This window comes from Mustelus asterias, chromosome 3 (genome assembly GCF_964213995.1).
Source record: "Mustelus asterias chromosome 3, sMusAst1.hap1.1, whole genome shotgun sequence".
NCBI classification, from domain to species: domain Eukaryota; kingdom Metazoa; phylum Chordata; class Chondrichthyes; order Carcharhiniformes; family Triakidae; genus Mustelus; species Mustelus asterias.
This window is the reverse complement of record NC_135803.1, coordinates 79,025,300-79,044,174: the sequence shown is the minus strand read 5'-3', so window position 1 is coordinate 79,044,174 and position 18,875 is coordinate 79,025,300. Positions and strand designations below refer to the sequence as shown.

Sequence of the window (18,875 nt, the reverse complement as noted above, 5' to 3'; positions counted from 1 at the left end):
TCTTCCAGTAAAAGAAGGTGCTCTGTTTTTAATTAATGATGATGTCAACTGATTAACAAAAGTTACCGTTACTGACCAAATCTCTCCACACCTTCATCTGCTCTCCTCTGTTCCAAATACTTCTGCACTAATTGTATTTAATAGCACTCCCCTGGATCAACCTCTTGTCTGAAAGCATTTGCTAATGGCTCCAGCCACATAGCCTCCAAGCCCAGGTCCCAAACACAGTATCACCTAAAATATCACTGATGGCATACAGCATAAACAGAGCAACATTCAAAAAGTGTGGTATGTTAAAGACTCCATAATTAGATGCTAGTCGGCCACATTGATGAAAAGATCACAATACAATATGGCCAAAGGCAAGGGTTACAAATCAGGAGCCCAAGGTGATAATCCTGGTGTCCATTTTTTATGTTGTGGAGATGCCGGCGTTGGACTGGGGTAAACACAGTAAGAAGTTTAACAACACCAGGTTAAAGTCCAACAGGTTTATTTGGTAGCAAAAGCCAAAAAGCTTTCGGAGCCCCAAGCCCCTTCTTCAGGTGAGTGGGAATTCTGTTCACAAACAGGGCGTATAAAGACACAAACTCAATTTACATGAATAATGGTTGGAATGCGAATACTTACAGCTAATCAAGTCTTTACGGTACAAACAATGTGAGTGGAGAGAGCACCAAAACAGGCTAAAGAGGTGTGTATTGTCTCCAGACAGGACAGCCAGTGAAACTCTGCAGGTCCAGGCAGGCTGTGGGGATTACAAATAGTGTGACATAAACCCAATATCCCGGTTGAGGCCGTCCTCATGTGTGCGGAACTTGGCTATCAGTTTCTGCTCAGCGACTCTGCGCCGTCGTGTGTCGCGAAGGCCGCCTTGAAGAACGCTTACCCGAATATCAGAGGCCGAATGCCCGTGACCACTGAAGTGCTCCCCAACAGGAAGAGAACAGTCTTGCCTGGTGATTGTCGAGCGGTGTTCATTCATCCGTTGTCGCAGCGTCTGCATGGTTTCCCCAATGTACCATGCCTTGGGACATCCTTTCCTGCAGCGTATCAGGTAGACAACGTTGGCCAAGTTGCAAGAATATGTACTGTGTGCCTGGTGGATGGCGTTCTCACGTGAGATGATGGCATGCAGACACTGCGGCAACGGATTAATGAACACCGCTCGACAATCACCAGGCAAGACTGTTCTCTTCCTGTTGGGGAGCACTTCAGCGGTCACGGGCATTCGGCCTCTGATATTCGGGTAAGCGTTCTCCAAGGCGGCCTTCACGACACACGACGGCGCAGAGTCACTGAGCAGAAACTGATAGCCAAGTTCCGCACACACGAGGACGGCCTCAACCGGGATATTGGGTTCATGTCACACTATTTGTAATCCCCACAGTTGCCTGGACCTGCAGAGTTTCACTAGCTGTCCTGTCTGGAGACAATACACATCTCTTTAGCCTGTCTTGATGCTCTCTCCACTCACATTGTTTGTACCTTAAAGACTTGATTAGCTGTAAATATTCGCATTCCAACCATTATTCATGTAAATTGAGTTTGTGTCTTTATATGCCCTGTTTGTGAACAGAATTCCCACTCACCTGAAGAAGAGGCTTGGGGCTCCGAAAGCTTGTGTGGCTTTTGCTACCAAATAAACCTGTTGGACTTTAATCTGGTGTTGTTAAACTTCTTACTGTGTCCATTTTTTAAACAGGGAATATCCCAAGAGACCAGGAAGTGTGTATGTTGCCACCTTCTTCCTTTTTAAAAAAAGTAATTGATTCAAACCTATCATTCCTCATCCCTCAGGCAATGCATCAAGATACACCTGCTCTCCATACTCTACACTCTCTTCGATTCCTCCCTCCCACTCTCCAGGCAGGTTTGGGATCAGCCTTGCCCCTGCATGTGGAACTACGCTCGCCTAATTCTCACCGATGTAACCTCTTCTCCTCAACCCACCCCAACCAGAGAAGCAATATTAACTACCCTGCTCTTTTCCCACTATATGGAATGGCAACACACTCTACAACTTCAAGTTAGTCAAAATAAACAGAAGTGTTTTATAATTAAGAAAAGCAAATGAGAGTTAAAAAATATTTTTATTTAAGATCAGATTCACTTAGTACCTCCAGCCTATAGCTCCAATTAGCAACAATTCATACAATAACTTCAGCCAGCAACTTTTATACAGACCAAATGCTAAATGTGGAGTGAACACAGACAGCTATTAAACACAGGGCTTGAATTTAACATTACACCAGAGTACAAGCAGTTTCCAATTCTGCCGTCCACGACAACAAAGTCAGCCTCCTGAACTCCATGCTGGGCACTGACATTCAATCTTTGTTTCTGTGCAGTGATTTTCAGGTCCTGCAATAAAACTCCTTTGTGTTTTAATCAATGGAATGACATTCAAAGCAGTTCAAGCTCGTGAATAACAGGTAATCGCAAAATAATGGAATCTGTGAGGGACTAAAGTTTAATTCAAGCCCTGTATCGAATATTAATTAGTCATAATTAAAGCGATAAAGTAAAAACAAAATCAATAATCGTTATTTTTTTTTAACCCACCCCAATGACAACAATGAGAATGAGATACCATATAGATTTAGGGCACTTCATAAAAAATAAAATATGACAACATTACATACATTATTTCAAAATACTGTACCCAATTAGTATTTGGCATTTGGGGCCATGGGTTAGCAGTTTCATATAGAAATTTAGTTAAAATTACAAATACAGACACAACAAATAAGGAGCATTTAATATACAATTATCCATCACATTGTGCACTGTACAGGTCCTACCATCTATCTAGACACTAAGCACTTTGAAGAACACCCACAGTTAAGGGCATGTTAGTTCAACAATTAAAAATTAAAGATAACTATACTGCAAACCACACCAAGACACACGTTCTTGAGAAGTTTTCAGAATCCTAAACGTGGGCAAAGTGATGGCACAGGACTTAGCATTTTGGAAGGAAGGGACTTGACCAACAGAGATGGGGAGCAAGAGGAGAGAAGGGGGAAAATAGAATCGTTCTCCAATCCCATACTGCCCATCACCAGCTAGCATTCCAGTCAGTGCCCATTGCAATCACAATACTCAGTATCCTCCTTTATAGAAGATCCACACATTAAAACAAATCCTGTGACACAGGCACAACAGGAACACAGCGTTACTGAACAGCGAGTGTCAATTTCAGCAGACTCTTCCAGTTTACATCCCTATTATCCATCAACTTATTTGATCTGGAATGAATATTTGTATCTGGGTATGAGAGGAGAGATTTCAGTTTAAAATAAAACACTTAGCTGGAAGACAAAAAAGAACAAATGGAAAACATAGGGATAACAGCAGGCCACTCAGCCCCTCAAGTCTCTTCTGGTATTTAGTTAGACCACAGCTGATTGGTACCTCTGGCCCATAAATGAGAAACTCTTCTGAGCTTTATGCTCAATTTCCTCGACTAGATATTGGTGTAGCACAATTCTAGAAAATATCTTAGGATATCTTGAGTTGGTAGATTTACTTCTGAATGTACAGAATTGTCTGCAAAGGCACCAGATCCCACGTTTACTACAGGTCCTTCAGTCTTACTGATGCATTCCTATTGATTGAGGTACCGGATGTTACTATTCTATCAAAATGCTTAGCTCCTCAGCCTTCACCTAAGTATCAACAGACCCAACCAAACAGATGACATCCACCCATTGAACACATTTCTTAATGTTGTGCCCAACAACTCCATGTCTATGCCTTTGGCTCTGAGCTACTGAGCAAGCTGTCAGTAGTTGGTCTCCTCTATGCATTGGCACATAGATTCCCAGTGAAGGTTGTTAGTTGGTATTTCACTGGTACTGATAGTGGTCATTAATGAGAAGATAACTCAACAAATACTTTGCCCAGATTTAGTGCTATCTGTTTTTTGGCTTTAGTAACTGATAAACAGTTGATTTCAAGGCAATCAGATATTCTTTGAAGTTGCATAGATACTATGGGAACACAGGATTGTCAATTTAAGGTTAAAGTGCTTCAAAGTGGAGCTTCTCCCAAGGAATAAAACCTAACAATGCAATGTTTACAGTACCGTTTTAGTCAACTTGGTAATAAAAGTACTTGCCAAGTGTACAGGGTGCAAAGAAAAACAACAGGATCAATCCCAAGTGTAGAAACAATGAGCTGAGCAAACATTTGGTAGAAGCCTAAACTTTAGTGAGGTAGAGACAACAGATTTCATGAAGTGTACAAAAAACGTATGAAGGTTAAACTCCAAAAGTAATGTCAAAGAAATCAGAGGTAGGAGTATCAGAAAATAATTTATCTGAGTGAGAAGTAAATTTTAAAGCTATTGGACAGAACTATTTCACCCAAAGAATGACTATTTGAATAATTCAACAGGTTAAGGTAGCAGGGGCAAAAGACATTCGGACTAGGTCCAACTGGCTGAACAGCTGATCCTCATCTTTGACTATTTTTATGGAACAGGATTAATTTTGACCAAGAAACATTTTGCTTCAGTCTGTGAAATTCACAACATGGGCCATAGAATTTTTGCTGCCAGTCTCTCCGACACCATGTTCCTTTGGGACCTGCAAAGCTATAATGATAGCTGAATATCGGCAGTGTTCTTTCTTTTTTTATTGCTCCCCAGAAAATGGTGGCAAGTTAGTGATAGGTTTCAAAGAACAAATAAAACCTCCTTCTAAAAAACCTGTTACCTCCAATACTTTCCATTCCCCTATTTGCCTACCTTCTACTTGGCAACTACCAGAAGTACCACAATTGAACTTGAGTCCAACTTGTGGGGGACATCTGTCGATGTAGTACCACAATGAGCTGAACAGCCACCTCCAATGCTGCAAGCTTCTATCATTCTACAACTTCTATTCCATCACATCACATTGCAGAATTCCTGAAAGTGATCCTGAAGACCCACATTGACTGGAATTGCAACCCTTGACAAAAATTTAGTCAGGAAGATTAATGGTGCTAAAGCTCTTTACCATTAGTTCTTGCCACTTATAGGTGATGTTGAATAGTTAAGTTGTCCTCACAGGGAAACATTTTTGATCATTACTTTCTTCCTGAAAATGTGAGTTTCCTTCCAAACAATTATGCTCACAACCAAAATTAGCTGAGTGGTTAGAATTAGAATTATTTATGAAGCTGCCTACAACCAAGGGTATCTCAAGCTTTAACTTCCAAGCAGTGGTATTCCCATGTGTTTGCTGCCTTCTAAATGGTAGTGGTCGAGAGTTTGGAAGGTGCTTCTGAAGGAGCCTTTGTGAACTCCTACAACAATTATGACAATGGTAGGAAAAAACTTACATTTACACAAGTACAACTTAATGTAGAATAACACATTTCAAGGTGCTTTACAAGAAATGGGAGAAAATATAAATAAAAAGAATGGAATCCACATAGTGCCATGAATGGAGGTTTAAGGCTGATTGAGAGAGAAGTTTTGAGGGGGTTTTTACATGCAAGGAGTAGCGGTAGAAAGACATAGAGATAGAAATATAGAGAGTAGGACTGAGACACCTGAAAGGCCTTTCACCAGTGGTGGAATGAAGGAAGCAGAACAGATCCACAAAAGGCCAGAGTCAGACGATGAGAAGACTTGGGGTCTTTAAGTTGAAAGGAGCTTAGAACTGAGATGGAGGCGCTGTGGAAGTTTATTTTTAATTAAATTTGTTAGGGTGAAGGGATGAAAGCTGGCAGCACCAACAGTACAGGATGTGATATAGGTAGATGAATTTTGAACAAGTTTATGGTGCATAGATGACGAGAAGCAGACAGGAAGGATACTGGCTAAAGATTCTGGAAGTGAAACAAAGCATGACTAAGGCTTCCAGCACCAGAGAGCGAGATGGAACAGAACTGTGCCACAGTGTGGAGTTGCGAATAAATAGTCTTAGTGATGGGTGATATGTGGACTTTCCAGCTCAGTTCTGGTTTTCATCTGGGCAAGTGGCCAGTGAGAGGAACAAAGCGAATAGTAAAGAGAATAATTTATTTTGAGATGGATGAATTGGGAGGGTGGTGGGTTTGGGGGGGGGGGGGGGGGGGGGGGGGGCACAAAATCAATTGCTTCCCTCAACCTGGTGCTTAACTGAAGGAAGTCTTGCCTCATTCTCCCATCTTATGTTAAACAGGCAAAATTAACAGCAGAGATGGTCATGAGAAAGAGCCAACAGCACACAGTGTGCCTTCACATTTTCTAAAATGATTAAATTTATTTTCTTGGCTGCTTCACATTTCCATTAAAGAAAGTTTCCTAAATATTAATGCTCCCGCCTTAATTGCGTCCAATACTGAAGACAACCATAAATGGTGCTAGACTTGCAGGAATGACCCATAAGACTAACATAGAAAAAAACAAAAGTTAGTCATCATGACTAGAAGCCCGAGTCAGTTGCGCTACTGACACAATTAATGTAGTGTTTTATAGATTCTAATTTCAGTTTGGGTACTTTAATTTCACAGAACTCTACACCACCATGCTGTCTGTCTGTCTGTGCTGTCTGTAAAGATCTTTGTGCCCCACGAGCTCCACCATCATCACAGCACATCCTGACAGAGGCAATTTCACTGGAAGAGAGTTTTGTGGCTATAAGCATTTTGTGGTTTAGAAAAGAAAGTTGTGCTGCTTGTACCAATGTTGGTTGGCAGCTTGAAAAAAACATTTATACCCACAGAACTGAATTTGATTTTTGTTTAAATCAATCAGTTCATTCTGTCAGGTCTCAACTTGACTACAGCATTGGCAAACCACTGAGCTAGCTGCTAAAACCTTACATCAACAGAACAGAGACAGATTTTGGTTAAAGGCTAGGCTAATAGCCCAAAACATACCACAGTCAAAATTACGCAATGTAAAGTACTCTGGAAATGTTTATATTTAAACACCACCTTTTTTGACTGAGCATGTCTGTTGTCTGTATATGTAATGTATAATATTTTCTTGATTTTACATGGCCATCAAAAAGGAATCAAATGCAACAGTAAATTGGTCACTAAAGTGAAATTAGTGTTTGGCTCCAAGTCACTAATGCACAAAAATTATTACCCTGCAATGCACCATGGTGCATCTGTGTAAAGGCACCATTTAATTCAGACTGCTCCTTTCCTCTCGCTCTCCATGTGCACAGCCATTAATCTCACCCTTAAAACTGAATGCGAAATTATTGGCTGTGACTTGTGCAAAGGGGTTACTGTAAAAGAAATTACCGTCAAGGGGGACACCGCTATCTGAATCCCATGATCCAGATCCACTGCTGGTTGAATCTTCTGTGGTGGTGGGGGGGTAACTCAGCTGCTCGAGTTGGTCAATCATGTCACCAAACTGAAATCCAGAGCTGGACTCCGAGCGTACGGAATATGTGGGAAAATTCACCATGGAACTAGCTTCAGATTGATTGCGCGAGTTGGCCATCCTGAACAATGCTGTTTCAGATAGGCCATTTAACCCGAGATTGATCAATGAGCTGCTCTCTGACTGATTATTTAGTAGAGAACTTGTCTCTGACTTGCTATAGCATCCATGCAAACGACTGGCTTGCGCCTTCACTTCAAAGAGGTCAGTTGTATCAATTGGTCGGCCGTTGCCATTGAGATCACTCCCACCCTCAAATTCAAGGTCATGCTCTGAACCCAGCTCCATATTATCACTGATATATTTACTTGAGCTATGACTACCACTTTGGTTCCCCAAGCTGGAGTTCATCACTGGTGGATTGTCTGGTTGATTATAAACAGTACAGCCCTTAGTACCATGCCCTAGCCCATGGTAACATGGTGAAAATGCCTCTGACCCACCAGCAAAAAAGGAAATCTCAGCAGGGTCATCATCAATGAACTCTTCCGTGAATTGCAACTGGGCGTTTGTCAATGTGAAAACTGGCATTGCCCTTCCCCGAAGCTGGCTAACATTGAACTCATTCTCAGTAATAAATATACCTGTGGTATAGTCATCCTCATCATTGTCATTTCTCTGAGGAAGCTTCCCGTCACTAACACTGTCTTCTCTAGTCAAACCACTATGCTCATCACAACCCGAGGAGGAGCGACTGCAGCTGCCTGCAGCTTCAGCAACAGAACCTTGCAAGGAGATCGGAGAGGGCTGATCAGAAGTCTTCCACGCCTCTTCCAACGTTGGACTCCTCTTCACACCTGATGGGGTTCTCTGAGCAGAATGCTTGTTGACGAGGAGGATGTTGCTGTTACTGGGGTGAATGGACCAACTGTCAGCAACAGTCTTTTGTGCAGATTGGATGGACTGAAAAGAGACAGCAGCTGACGAAGGAGAGCCTGGGATCTCTACACCTTCAGTGAATGATAAACTCTAGTAGGGACAGGAAAACAAAATAGAACCAAAAGCCACATTTAAATACTGCAATCAATTTATGGACAAACTATTAGCATATTGTCACTTTCAAACAGGTCTGAATTTAACAAAACCACCCTTTACATTACAAATCACTTTCTACTTCTCATTTTAGCTTTGCTGTGCAAATCCCCCCTACACATGTACTGTATATCCTTATATTATCTGGTTGTGATAAATGGCATGGGGACATTTTATGGATTTAGTGAAAACAACTCCAAAACTAGAAGATCAAAGTTTCAATCCAGGATTAACTTTTAGTGAACCACACTGCCTTAACGGCATGCATCCTGCCAGTTTCCAAGCCTGGAGGCCAGATGGATTGCCACATGGAAGGGATGAGGACTGGGCAAAGAAAGGAATTACCAGGTACAGTTTGTCATTTAGGACATTCGCTTGCCTTGCTGATGCAGAACAGCATTAACAGCAATTATGTACCAGTCTACTGCCAGTTTTGTCTGCCTTCTGTGTGGCGAGCTCCATGAGAAGGGTGGAAGGGGTAAACAGAACAAAACAGATCATTAGTTACTAGATAAGAAATGGATTTGGTAAGCACTCCATCGATGAAACTTCCCACACACACGCACACACACACACACACACACACACCAACATTAAAGTGCCGCAGGACTAACCTGTTTTGGCACGTCAGTGCTCAAAATCCGAGCTGAGACTCGTGCTTTGTTGTGCCGCCTGAAGAACAGAGAGTATTTCGTAAGGATGTGAGGAGGAAATCCCTGCACCAGATAGCTCGAGTCTTTAAACAAACACTCAAAAGAGTGTGAAAAGTGAGTATGCAATGCCAGGAGAAAGCACAGGCAAGGCAGATAGGCAAACAGCAGCACAAGCACAAAGAGCAGAAAAGAAAATACTGTGTTCACACTCACTCGCATCCAACATCATTTGTTAAAGCTTGCAATTTCAAACTGAGACGTTCAACAAAAAAAAAGACAAGAGCTTGTTCCTAAATGGTTGTCTAAAGTCCAAGGAGATTACTCAAATCACATTTGAGGGTTTTTAAAAATCTAGAGATAATATACATTGATCTAACATTTAATCTGCTACCTTGGCCAACATTTTCAATCAGCTTCAAACACTAAATCTGGGATGAACAAACAAGAATGGCATTTCTAAACTGACATATTATGCCTAACAGTCACATTACAGAGTATTTCAAGTTTATTTAAAATAGGTTAGAAATTACTTGTCTTGATACACACGAGTAATACCTCAGACAACATTTCAGGGGAAAATGAACCATACTCATCACATGTTTACACCTACAAACCTTGGGTTAATCATCACTTATTTGCATCAAAAGCAATGTCACATAATGCAATGTTTGTGACACCAGCCAAGAGCTTCCCAGATCACATTCTATTTATAATCTATGAAACGGTGGGGCAGGAGAACACTGGCTACTGCTGTGTGGCAAATAAAACACATCTTCTAATTAAGAGAACAAAACCAAAAGGATAAATCAAAACGCAAATCTGTCTGGATGACTCAGAATACAAGTCTGCATTTTGTCAACTCACTAAGTCTGAAAAATCCAAATTATGTGACATTGGTAGCAATCCTGTCGGAGATATAGGCAATTGAACTTGAAAACACCAAAGGCAGGAAGAAAACACTATATTTCACCAGGGTGGCAACCATCCTATGGAAATTTGCAACAATACCCATGGTTAGATGATGGCAGCAATTATCTTTGGGTTGGAAGTAGGGCAACAGGTGGCAAGAACAACTGGCATCTAGTTCAGAATAGGAGTGCTACGATCTCTCTCAGGTGATGGTGTTGGGATTACAGGGTGCAGTTGAATTAACTGATTGCCCAAGCTCAATGTGTAAGCATCATTTCACTCAGTATGCAATCGTACATCAACAGTTGAAAACAATCCAACTACACCACACCAATCAGTATGCTGAATTTATAAAATTAAATCAAGACATTCTCAAACATGCCTTCCAGTGTGTGGTGAAGCAAAAGCAAAGATGGGAATCGAAACAGAACAGGTTCAAGAAAACAGACCTTAAGTTAAACATTTTACACAGCTAGATAATAACAAGCCATGAAGTAAAATAAAGTAGAATTTTGAAAAGCAGAAATGCAAGGATGAAGATGCCAAACAATAACATTATTCCACAGAGTTCAGTAGAACCCTGCAGTGCCTACCAATCTTTTAAAATGCTTGATCTATAAAGCAGCCAGAAAATGCAATTCATACCTTCAGATGGTGACATGCAGCTTCCTTGAAGTAGTAAATCATAAAGACCCCTAAATATGTCAGTGCTCTCTTGCAGGATCCCTTGCTCAACTGCAGGCAACATTATACTCAGGCCACAGGAGCAAATTAACACAAAGTGGTTACATATCATTTGCTCAAGTACCAATCCTGTTGGCTGTGGAAAGATTTGTATGCTTAGATGCCCCCACTTGGCTTGCGGTAGATACTGGCCACTGGGACAAACACATGGTTAGAGCGCAATGAAGGGAGTGTAATAAGAAACTTCAAAGAGACCAAATCATAGAATCCTAAAGTGCAGAAGAAGCCATTCGGTTCAATGAGTCTGCACCGACTCTCCGAAAGAGCACCCTACCTAGGCCCATTCCCCCGCCCTAACCCTGTAATCTCACATATTGATCATGGCTAATCCACCTAACCTACACACCTTTAGACTGTGGGAGGAAACCCATACAGACACGGGGAGATTTTGCAAAACTCTACAAATACAAGCCTGGAATCAAACTTGGGTCCCTGGCACTGTGAAGCAGCAGTGCTAACCACTGTGCTGCCATGCTGCCATATTAGGAATAAAAGGATAATCATAACCAATGCAGGCTCCTTAAAAACCGTTAATGGTGATAATGTAAATGAAAATAAGTAAATGGGAGGCATGTTGATAAAGTGCTTTGTGTCAGTATTTAAAGTAGAAGAATAGGGTATCAGAATAAGGGCACAGCATCATACAGTAAAACAATCAAGTCAGAAGGCGTGCAGCCGTATTAAGTTTCAAGGGAGTAAGGCGAGGCTAGATGGCCTCTGATGCTAGAAGTAATGCAGATAAAACAGATGAGCTAAGGGCGATGATTAACATGTGGAATTGTGATATAATCGCCATCATAAAGATGTGGATGAGGGAGCAACAGGATTGGCAACTCAACATTCCAGGACATAGAATCTTAGGCGAGACAGAGGGGTTAAGAGAGGATGAGGCATTGCATTATTAACAAGTCAGCTACTGCAGTAAACAGACAATATATTGGAAGGGGCATCGAATTAAGCTTTGTGGGTAGAGTTTAGGAATAAAAAAAGGGGCAACCACATTGCTAGGTGTTTATTATAGACTCCAGATAATCAGCAGGAAATTGAGAAGCAAATACATGCACAATTTGCAGAGATGTGTAAAAATAATAATAGGGTAATCATAGTAGGTTCAACTTTCCCAACATTAACTGGGATAGACAGTGTTAAGGATTTGGATGGAGTGGATATCTTGAAATGTGTACAGGAGAACATTTTAGATCAATATGTAGACAATATGCTAGACAGGTGACTTTAATGATAGTGATCACAACATGGTACAATTTAAGCTTGTTATGGAACAAGAAATAGACATGTTGCAAAAAAAGGTTTTGGATTGCGGAGTTTAGTAAAATAAGGCAGGATCTGGCCAAGGTAGACTCGGAACAGCTACTCACAGGGAAATCTACAGAAGAGCAGTGGGGGGGGCACGTTCAAAAGGAAATGGTGAGGGTACAAGCCCAGCAAGTCTGGGGTGACAGGAAGGAGTAACAGAGAACAATGGATGACCAGAAATATTCAGGACACAATGAGAAGGAAAAGAAAGGCTTTTGGCAGGGACAAGGGAAGCAATCAGCGGATGCATTAGCGAAGGACCAAAGTACAGGGGGGAAAGCAAAGAGGGGATATGAAAAAGCTCTGGCTGATAAAGTAGGGAAAATCCCAAGACATTCTATGAGTATATTAATGGAAAAAGGATAAGCAGAGAAAGAGTAGGCCCATTAGGGATCAAGGGTGGAATCTGTGGGTGGAGTCAGAGGACAGTGGTAGTGTTGAATGAATACTTCGCATCTGTATTCACCCAGGAGAATGAGGATGAAGGTATGGAATTTAGGGAGAGGGACTGTGAGGTTCTTGAGCAAATTGACATAGAGAAGGTATTAGGGGTGTTGGCAGGCTTAAAAGTGAACAAATCTCTAGGTTTAGACGACTTGTGTCCCAGGCTGCTATGGAAGGCAAGGGAGGAGATTCCAGGGGCTCCAACCCAAATTTTTAATTCCTCTCTGGCCACAGGGGAGGTGCCTAATAACTGGGGAACAGCTAATGTGGTTCTACTAATTAAGAAGGGTTGTAAAGATAAGCCAGGGAACTATAGACCAGTGAATCTTATGTCAGTGATAGGAAAACTATTGGAGAAAATTCTGAAGGAGAGCATCTATCTCCAGTTGGTGAGGCAAGGCTTGATCAGGGATAGTCAGCATGGCTGCGTCAGAGGGAAGTCATGCCTCAAATTTGATTGAATTTTTTGAGATGGCCAGTTGTGTAGATGAGGGTAGTGCAATTGATTTAGTTTATATGGATTTCAGCAAAACCTCTGACAAGGTTCCACATCGGAGACTTATGAAGGCGGCAAATGCACATAGGATACAGGATAATGTGATAAAGTGGATTCAAAATTAGCTCAGTTGTAGGAGACGGCTGCTTTAGTGACCGTGTCCAGTGCTGGGACCCCTATTATTCATCATTTATATAAACACCTGGATGATTATCTGATTGTGTGGTTAACAGTGAGTTTGAGTGCCTTGGACTACAAGAAGATATAGACAGGATGGTCAAGTGGACAGATAAGTGGCAGATGGAATTTAACCCTGAAAAGTGAGGTGAGACAATTTGGAAGGAGTGATTTGACAAGAAAGTACTCAATGAACGGCACGACACTAGGAAGTTCTGTGGAACAAAGGGACCTTGGCGTGTTTGTCCATAGATCTCTGAAAGCAGAAGGGCAGGTTAGTAGACTAGTAAAAAGGCATATGGGGCACTTGCCTTTATCAATTGAGGCATAGATTACAAAAGCAGGGAAGTCATGTTGGAGTTGTACAGAACTTTGGTGAGATCACAGCTAGAGTATTGTGTGCAGTTCTGGTCGCCACATTATCAGAAGGATGTGGTTGTACTGGAGGGGGTGCAGAGGAGATTCACCAGGATGCTGCCTGGGATGGAATATTTTGTTATATTCATAGTTATGTAGAGGTTGAATAGGCTTGGGTTGTTTTCGTTGGTGCAGAGAAGACTGAAGGACGACCTGATCAAGGAGTATAAGATTATGAGGGGCACGTACAGAGTGGATAAGGAGCAGCTGTTCCTCATAGTTGAAGCATCAGTCACAAGGATACACAAGTTCAAGGTGAGGGGCAAAGGTTTTAGGGAGAATGCAAGGAAAACTTTTTTTTACCCAGAAGATGGTGAAGGTCTGGAATGCGCTTTCTAGGAAGGAGGTACTGATGAGTTGCCTCACTTCCTTTAAAACATACCTAGATGAGCGCTTAACACATCATACCATTCAAGGCTATGGGTCAAGTGCTGGTAAATGAGATTAGGTGGGAAGTCAGGTGTTTCTCACGTGTGAGTGCAGACACGATGGGCCAAAGGGCCTCTTCTGCACTGTACGATTCTATCATTCTAAGAGGAGGATGGCATGCCATACATACCAAGGAAACTAATGCTGAATCAGGAACAGAGACTTAAAATTAACTCATGGAATATAACAGGACTAAATAATGACGAATTTCCAGGACCAGTTAACTTCCACCCTGGCATTTAAAGAAAGTGGGCGAGAGTACTACAGATACCCTAAATATAATCTTCCAAGTGCTCTCAATTCAGGAACTGTTCCTTTTAGATTGGAAAAATTGCACATCATTCCTCCATTTAAGAAAGGCGAAAAAGAGAAGGCAAGCAATTATAAATCTTAGTTGTCAAGAATTTACTCAAATATATAACTAAGGATAGAGTGAGTGAGCAACCTGTAAATTTCCAGCTCATCAGAGATAGAATGGATCTGTAAAGGATAGGCCATGCTTGATTAATCCAGTTTTCTTAAAGTAGATGGGGAAATGTTGATAGATTAAAGGATTTCCAGAAGGTATTTGATAAAATCCCTCATAGGAGACCATTAGGGAAAATTGAAGCTCATGGAACTGAACTGGGCGGCACAGTGGTTAACACTGCTGAGTCTCAGCGCCAGGGACCTGGTTTCGATTCCCAGCTTGGGTCACTGTCTGTATGGAGTTTGTACATTCTCCCCGTGTCAGCGTGGGTTTCCTCCGGGTGCTCCAGTTTCCTCCCACAGTCTGAAAGATGTGCTGATTAAGTGCAGTGACCCAAACAGGCGCCAGAGTATGGCAACTAGGGGAATTTCACAGTAACTTCATTGCAGTGTTAATGTAAGCCTTACATTATGACATTGTGACTAATAAATAAACTTTTGAAGGCAAATTACCCAGTTGACTAGCAAATTAGCTGAGTAGTAGGAGACACAGGACAAGGATAAAGAACAGGAATCAGCAGGATGCGACTGGTGGATCTGTGTAGGGGCTTCAACTGTTCACCATATTTATTAATGAATTAGATGGTTTAGACAGCCTCATATCCAACTTTACTGTTGACATGAGCATAGACAGCGTAAACTTCCAACAAATATAAGAGAATTAGCAAAATTGCGGGGAATGGATTTTAACAAAAACAGATATAAAATTGTCCACTTTGGACCAGTCAAAACGGATAGAACAGAGTATCTTCTAAATTATGAAAATCTAAAACACTGGCAGTTCAAAGATACTTGGAGAGATTTAGACCAAATGTCTAAAATGTTATGGACAGAAAAATAAAATAATAAACATGGTAAATAAGTGCTGGCTATAATATCTAGAGGATAGTGGAAGTCACGCTTCAGCTTTACAAAGCTCTAGTCAAAGTACACTTGGAATAGTGTTCAGTTCCAGGCATACACCTTAGGAAAGGTATACTGGCTGTGGAGGAAGTCATGATGTGGAGATGCCGGCTTTGGACTGGGGTAAGCACAGTCAGAAGTCTCACAACACCAGGTTAAAGTCCAACAGGTTTATTTGGCAGCACAAGCTTTCGGAGTCTCAAGCTCCTTCATCAGGACTCACCTGACGAAGGAGCTTGAGACTCCGAAAGCTAGTGCTGCCAAATAAATCTGTTGGACTTTAACATGGTGCTGTGAGACTTCTTACTGTGGAGGAAGTGCCATATATATTTAACTGAATAATACCTGAACTCTAAATGTTAAATTACAAGAGATTATAGAAACTAGGATTACAGTCTGTTGAATTGGAAGGCTAAGGAGGGATATGATTGAAGCTTTCAGGATATGCTCTCATTGGAGAGGCTCAAGGAGCTTAACGGCTTCCTCTGATTCACATATTCCAACGTGAAAAGGAATTTATTTTGCCTAATCTGTCCCAAACCACAATGGAAGAATTGAACTTCACATATGCAGACGGTCAGAGTCTCCAGAAATGTGGGATTAACAAACTGTTGTAAAGTGTATTTGAGAGAAAGAAAGAGCAGGCTTTGGTCAAGGGCTGTACAAGAGCGGACTACATTGCACTATATGCTCCCACTTTCAAGTTCCAGTCTTGAGCAGCAGTGATTGGTTTGTCAAACTTTCCACATTGCAGAATCCTAAGATTTTTAACCTGCACACATAGAGTCAGAGGTTTACAGCATGGAAACAGGCCCATCGGCCCAACTTGTCCATGCCGCCCTTTTTTTTAAACCCTGAAGCTAGTCCCAATTGCCCACATTTGGCCCATATCCCCCTATATCCATCTTACCCATATAATTGTCTAAATGCTTTTTAAAAGACAAAATTGTACCTGCCTCTACTAGTACCTCTGGCAGCTTGTTCCAGACACTCACCACCCTCTGTGTGAAAAAATTGCCCCTCTGGACACTTTTGTATCTCTCCCCTCTCACCTTAAACCTATGCCCTCTAGTTTTAGACTCCCCTATCTTTGGGAAAAGATATTGACTATCTAGCTGATCTATGCCCCTCATTATTTTATAGACCTCTATAAGGTCACCCCTCAGCCTTCCAAGCTTCAGAGGAAAAACGTCCCAGTCTATCCAGCCTCTCCTTATAACTCAATCCATCAAGTCCCGGTAGCATCCTAGTAAATCTTTTCTGCACTATTTCTCGTTTAATAATCATAGAAATCATAGAAACCCTACAGTGCAGGAAGAGGCCATTCGGCCCATCGAGTCTGCACCGACCACAATCCCACCCAGGCCCTACCCCCATATCCCTACATATTTTACCCGCTAATCCCTCTAACCTACACATCTCAGGACGCTAAGGGGCAATTTTAGCATGGCCAATCAACCTAACCCGCACATCTTTGGACTGTGGGAGGAACCGGAGCACCTGGAGGAAACCCACACAGACACGAGGAGAATGTGCAAACTCCACTCAGGCAGTGACCCAAGCCGGGAATCGAACCCAGGTCCCTGGAGCTGTGAAGCAGCAGTGCTAACCACTGTGCTACCGTGCCGCCCTTTCTATATCCTTTCTATAATAGGGTGACCAGAACTGTACACAGTATTCCAAGTGTGGCCTCACCAATGTCTTGTACAACTTCAACAAGACGTCCCAACTCCTGTATTCAATGTTCTGACCAATGAAACCAAGCATGCCGAATGCTTTCTTCACCACTCTGTCCACCTGTGACTCCACTTTCAAGGAGCTATGAACATGTACCCCTAGATCTCTTTGTTCTGTAACTCTCCCCAACGCCCTACCATTAACTGAGTAATTTGCCCTGGTTCAATCTACCAAAATGCATCACCTCGCATTTATCTAAATTAAACTCCATCTGCCATTCATCAGCCCACTGGCCCAATTGATCAAGATCCCATTGCAATCCAAGATAACCTTCTTCACTGTCCACTATGCCACCAATCTTGGCTTTCTGTAGAATTGAACAGCAACTGTCACAAAATACAAAATAAATCAATTTTATTCATCTATATAAATAACACAAGTTGGTGCCTTGCCAGTCTCATTATTGAAAAGGTCACCCCTCATCAACTGTAAATCAACCACTGCACCAAACTTATCATTGGGTCAATATTAGTAGCATCGTACAGTAAAGAGGCGGATCTTCGGCCCATCAAGTCAGCAATAACCATTGAATCTACACTAATCTGACTTTCCAGCACTTGGCCCACAGCCTTAAATGTCATGACATTTCAAGTGCTCATCCACATACTTTTTAAAGGTTGAGGTTTCTAGCCTCTACCACCCTCCCAGGCAATGTATTTCAGACTCCCACCACTCTCTGGGTGAAAATACTTTTCCTCAAATCCCCTCTAAACCTCTTCTCCTTCACCTTAACATTATGCCCCTCATACCCCACCTCAATTATGTCAATCTTATCATTCCCCCCATATTCTTATCTATATTATTTACATACATCATGAACAATAAGGGACCTAACACATCGACAACTTTCTACCCTCTGTCTCCTACCGTTAAGCCAGTTTTGGATCCACCTTTGGATCCATCTTGTCAAGTTACCCTGGGTTCCGTGTGGTTTTGCCTTCTTTCAGTCTCCCATGTCAATGGCTTTGCTGAAATCCATATAAACTATGTCAACTGCACTTTGCTCATCTATACACCTGGTCACCTCCTCGAGAAAATTCAATCAAATTTGATAGGCATGTCCTCCCTCTGACAAAGCCACGCTGACTATTCCTGATTAAACCTTGCCTCTCCAAGTGGAGATTAATTCTCTCCTTCACTCTGGTAGTTTCCTTGCCACTGATGTGAGACTCACTGGTTTGTAATTCCCTGGTTTATGTCTACCACCCCTTTTGAACCACATTAGCTGTTCTCCAATCCTCTGGCACCTCCCCTCTGGCCAGTGAAAAATTTAAAAATTGGGTCCATAGAACCAGAAAATCCTTAGTGCAGAAGGATCAGGTCTGCACCAACTCTCCAAAAAGCATCTTACCCTGGCCAAACCTCCGCCCAATTCCCACAACCCTGCGCATTTACTATGGCCAATCCACCTAACCTACACATCATTGGGCACTCGGGGAATTTAGCATGGCTAATCCTCCTAACCTACACATCTTTGGACTGTGGGAGGAACCGGTGGGACTTTGGACTGTGTGTGGGAGAGAGCCCCTGTAATTTCCTCCCTTGCCCCCCACAGCAGCCTGGGATACAACTCATCTGGACTTGGAGATTGGAACACTGTTAAGCCTACCAAAACCTTCAATACCTCCTCACTCCCTATGTCAAACTGTTCAAGAACCTAAGCCCCTCTTCCCGAATTCTGTACCGACATTCTTCTGCTTCCTCCAAGTGAAGACAGTTGTGAAATACTCGTTTAACAGCCTACCAATGTCTCCCGACTCCATGCACAGATTGC

At 42.1% G+C, this 18,875-nt stretch overlaps 1 protein-coding gene across 7 annotated transcripts in view; it reads right to left on the bottom strand.

The window, feature by feature from the left end:
- Nucleotides 1-18,875, bottom strand: part of farp2 (FERM, RhoGEF and pleckstrin domain protein 2) — a 238,026-nt gene that overhangs the window by 78,368 nt on the left and 140,783 nt on the right. For 4 of the 7 annotated variants that reach the window (XR_013497446.1, XM_078209256.1, XM_078209259.1 and 1 more), the window contains exons 12-13: nucleotides 9,025-9,082; nucleotides 8,104-8,347 (exon numbers count right to left, since the gene is read on the bottom strand). Coding sequence is in view for 6 of the 7 variants with exons in the window: in XM_078209256.1 (XP_078065382.1) it covers nucleotides 8,104-8,347; nucleotides 9,025-9,082 (302 nt within the window). In the remaining variant the exon portion in view is untranslated. Of the gene's footprint in view, nucleotides 1-7,962; nucleotides 8,348-9,024; nucleotides 9,083-18,875 lie in introns of all 7 variants that reach the window. The other 3 variants (XM_078209254.1, XM_078209255.1, XM_078209253.1) reach the window with 1 other exon arrangement.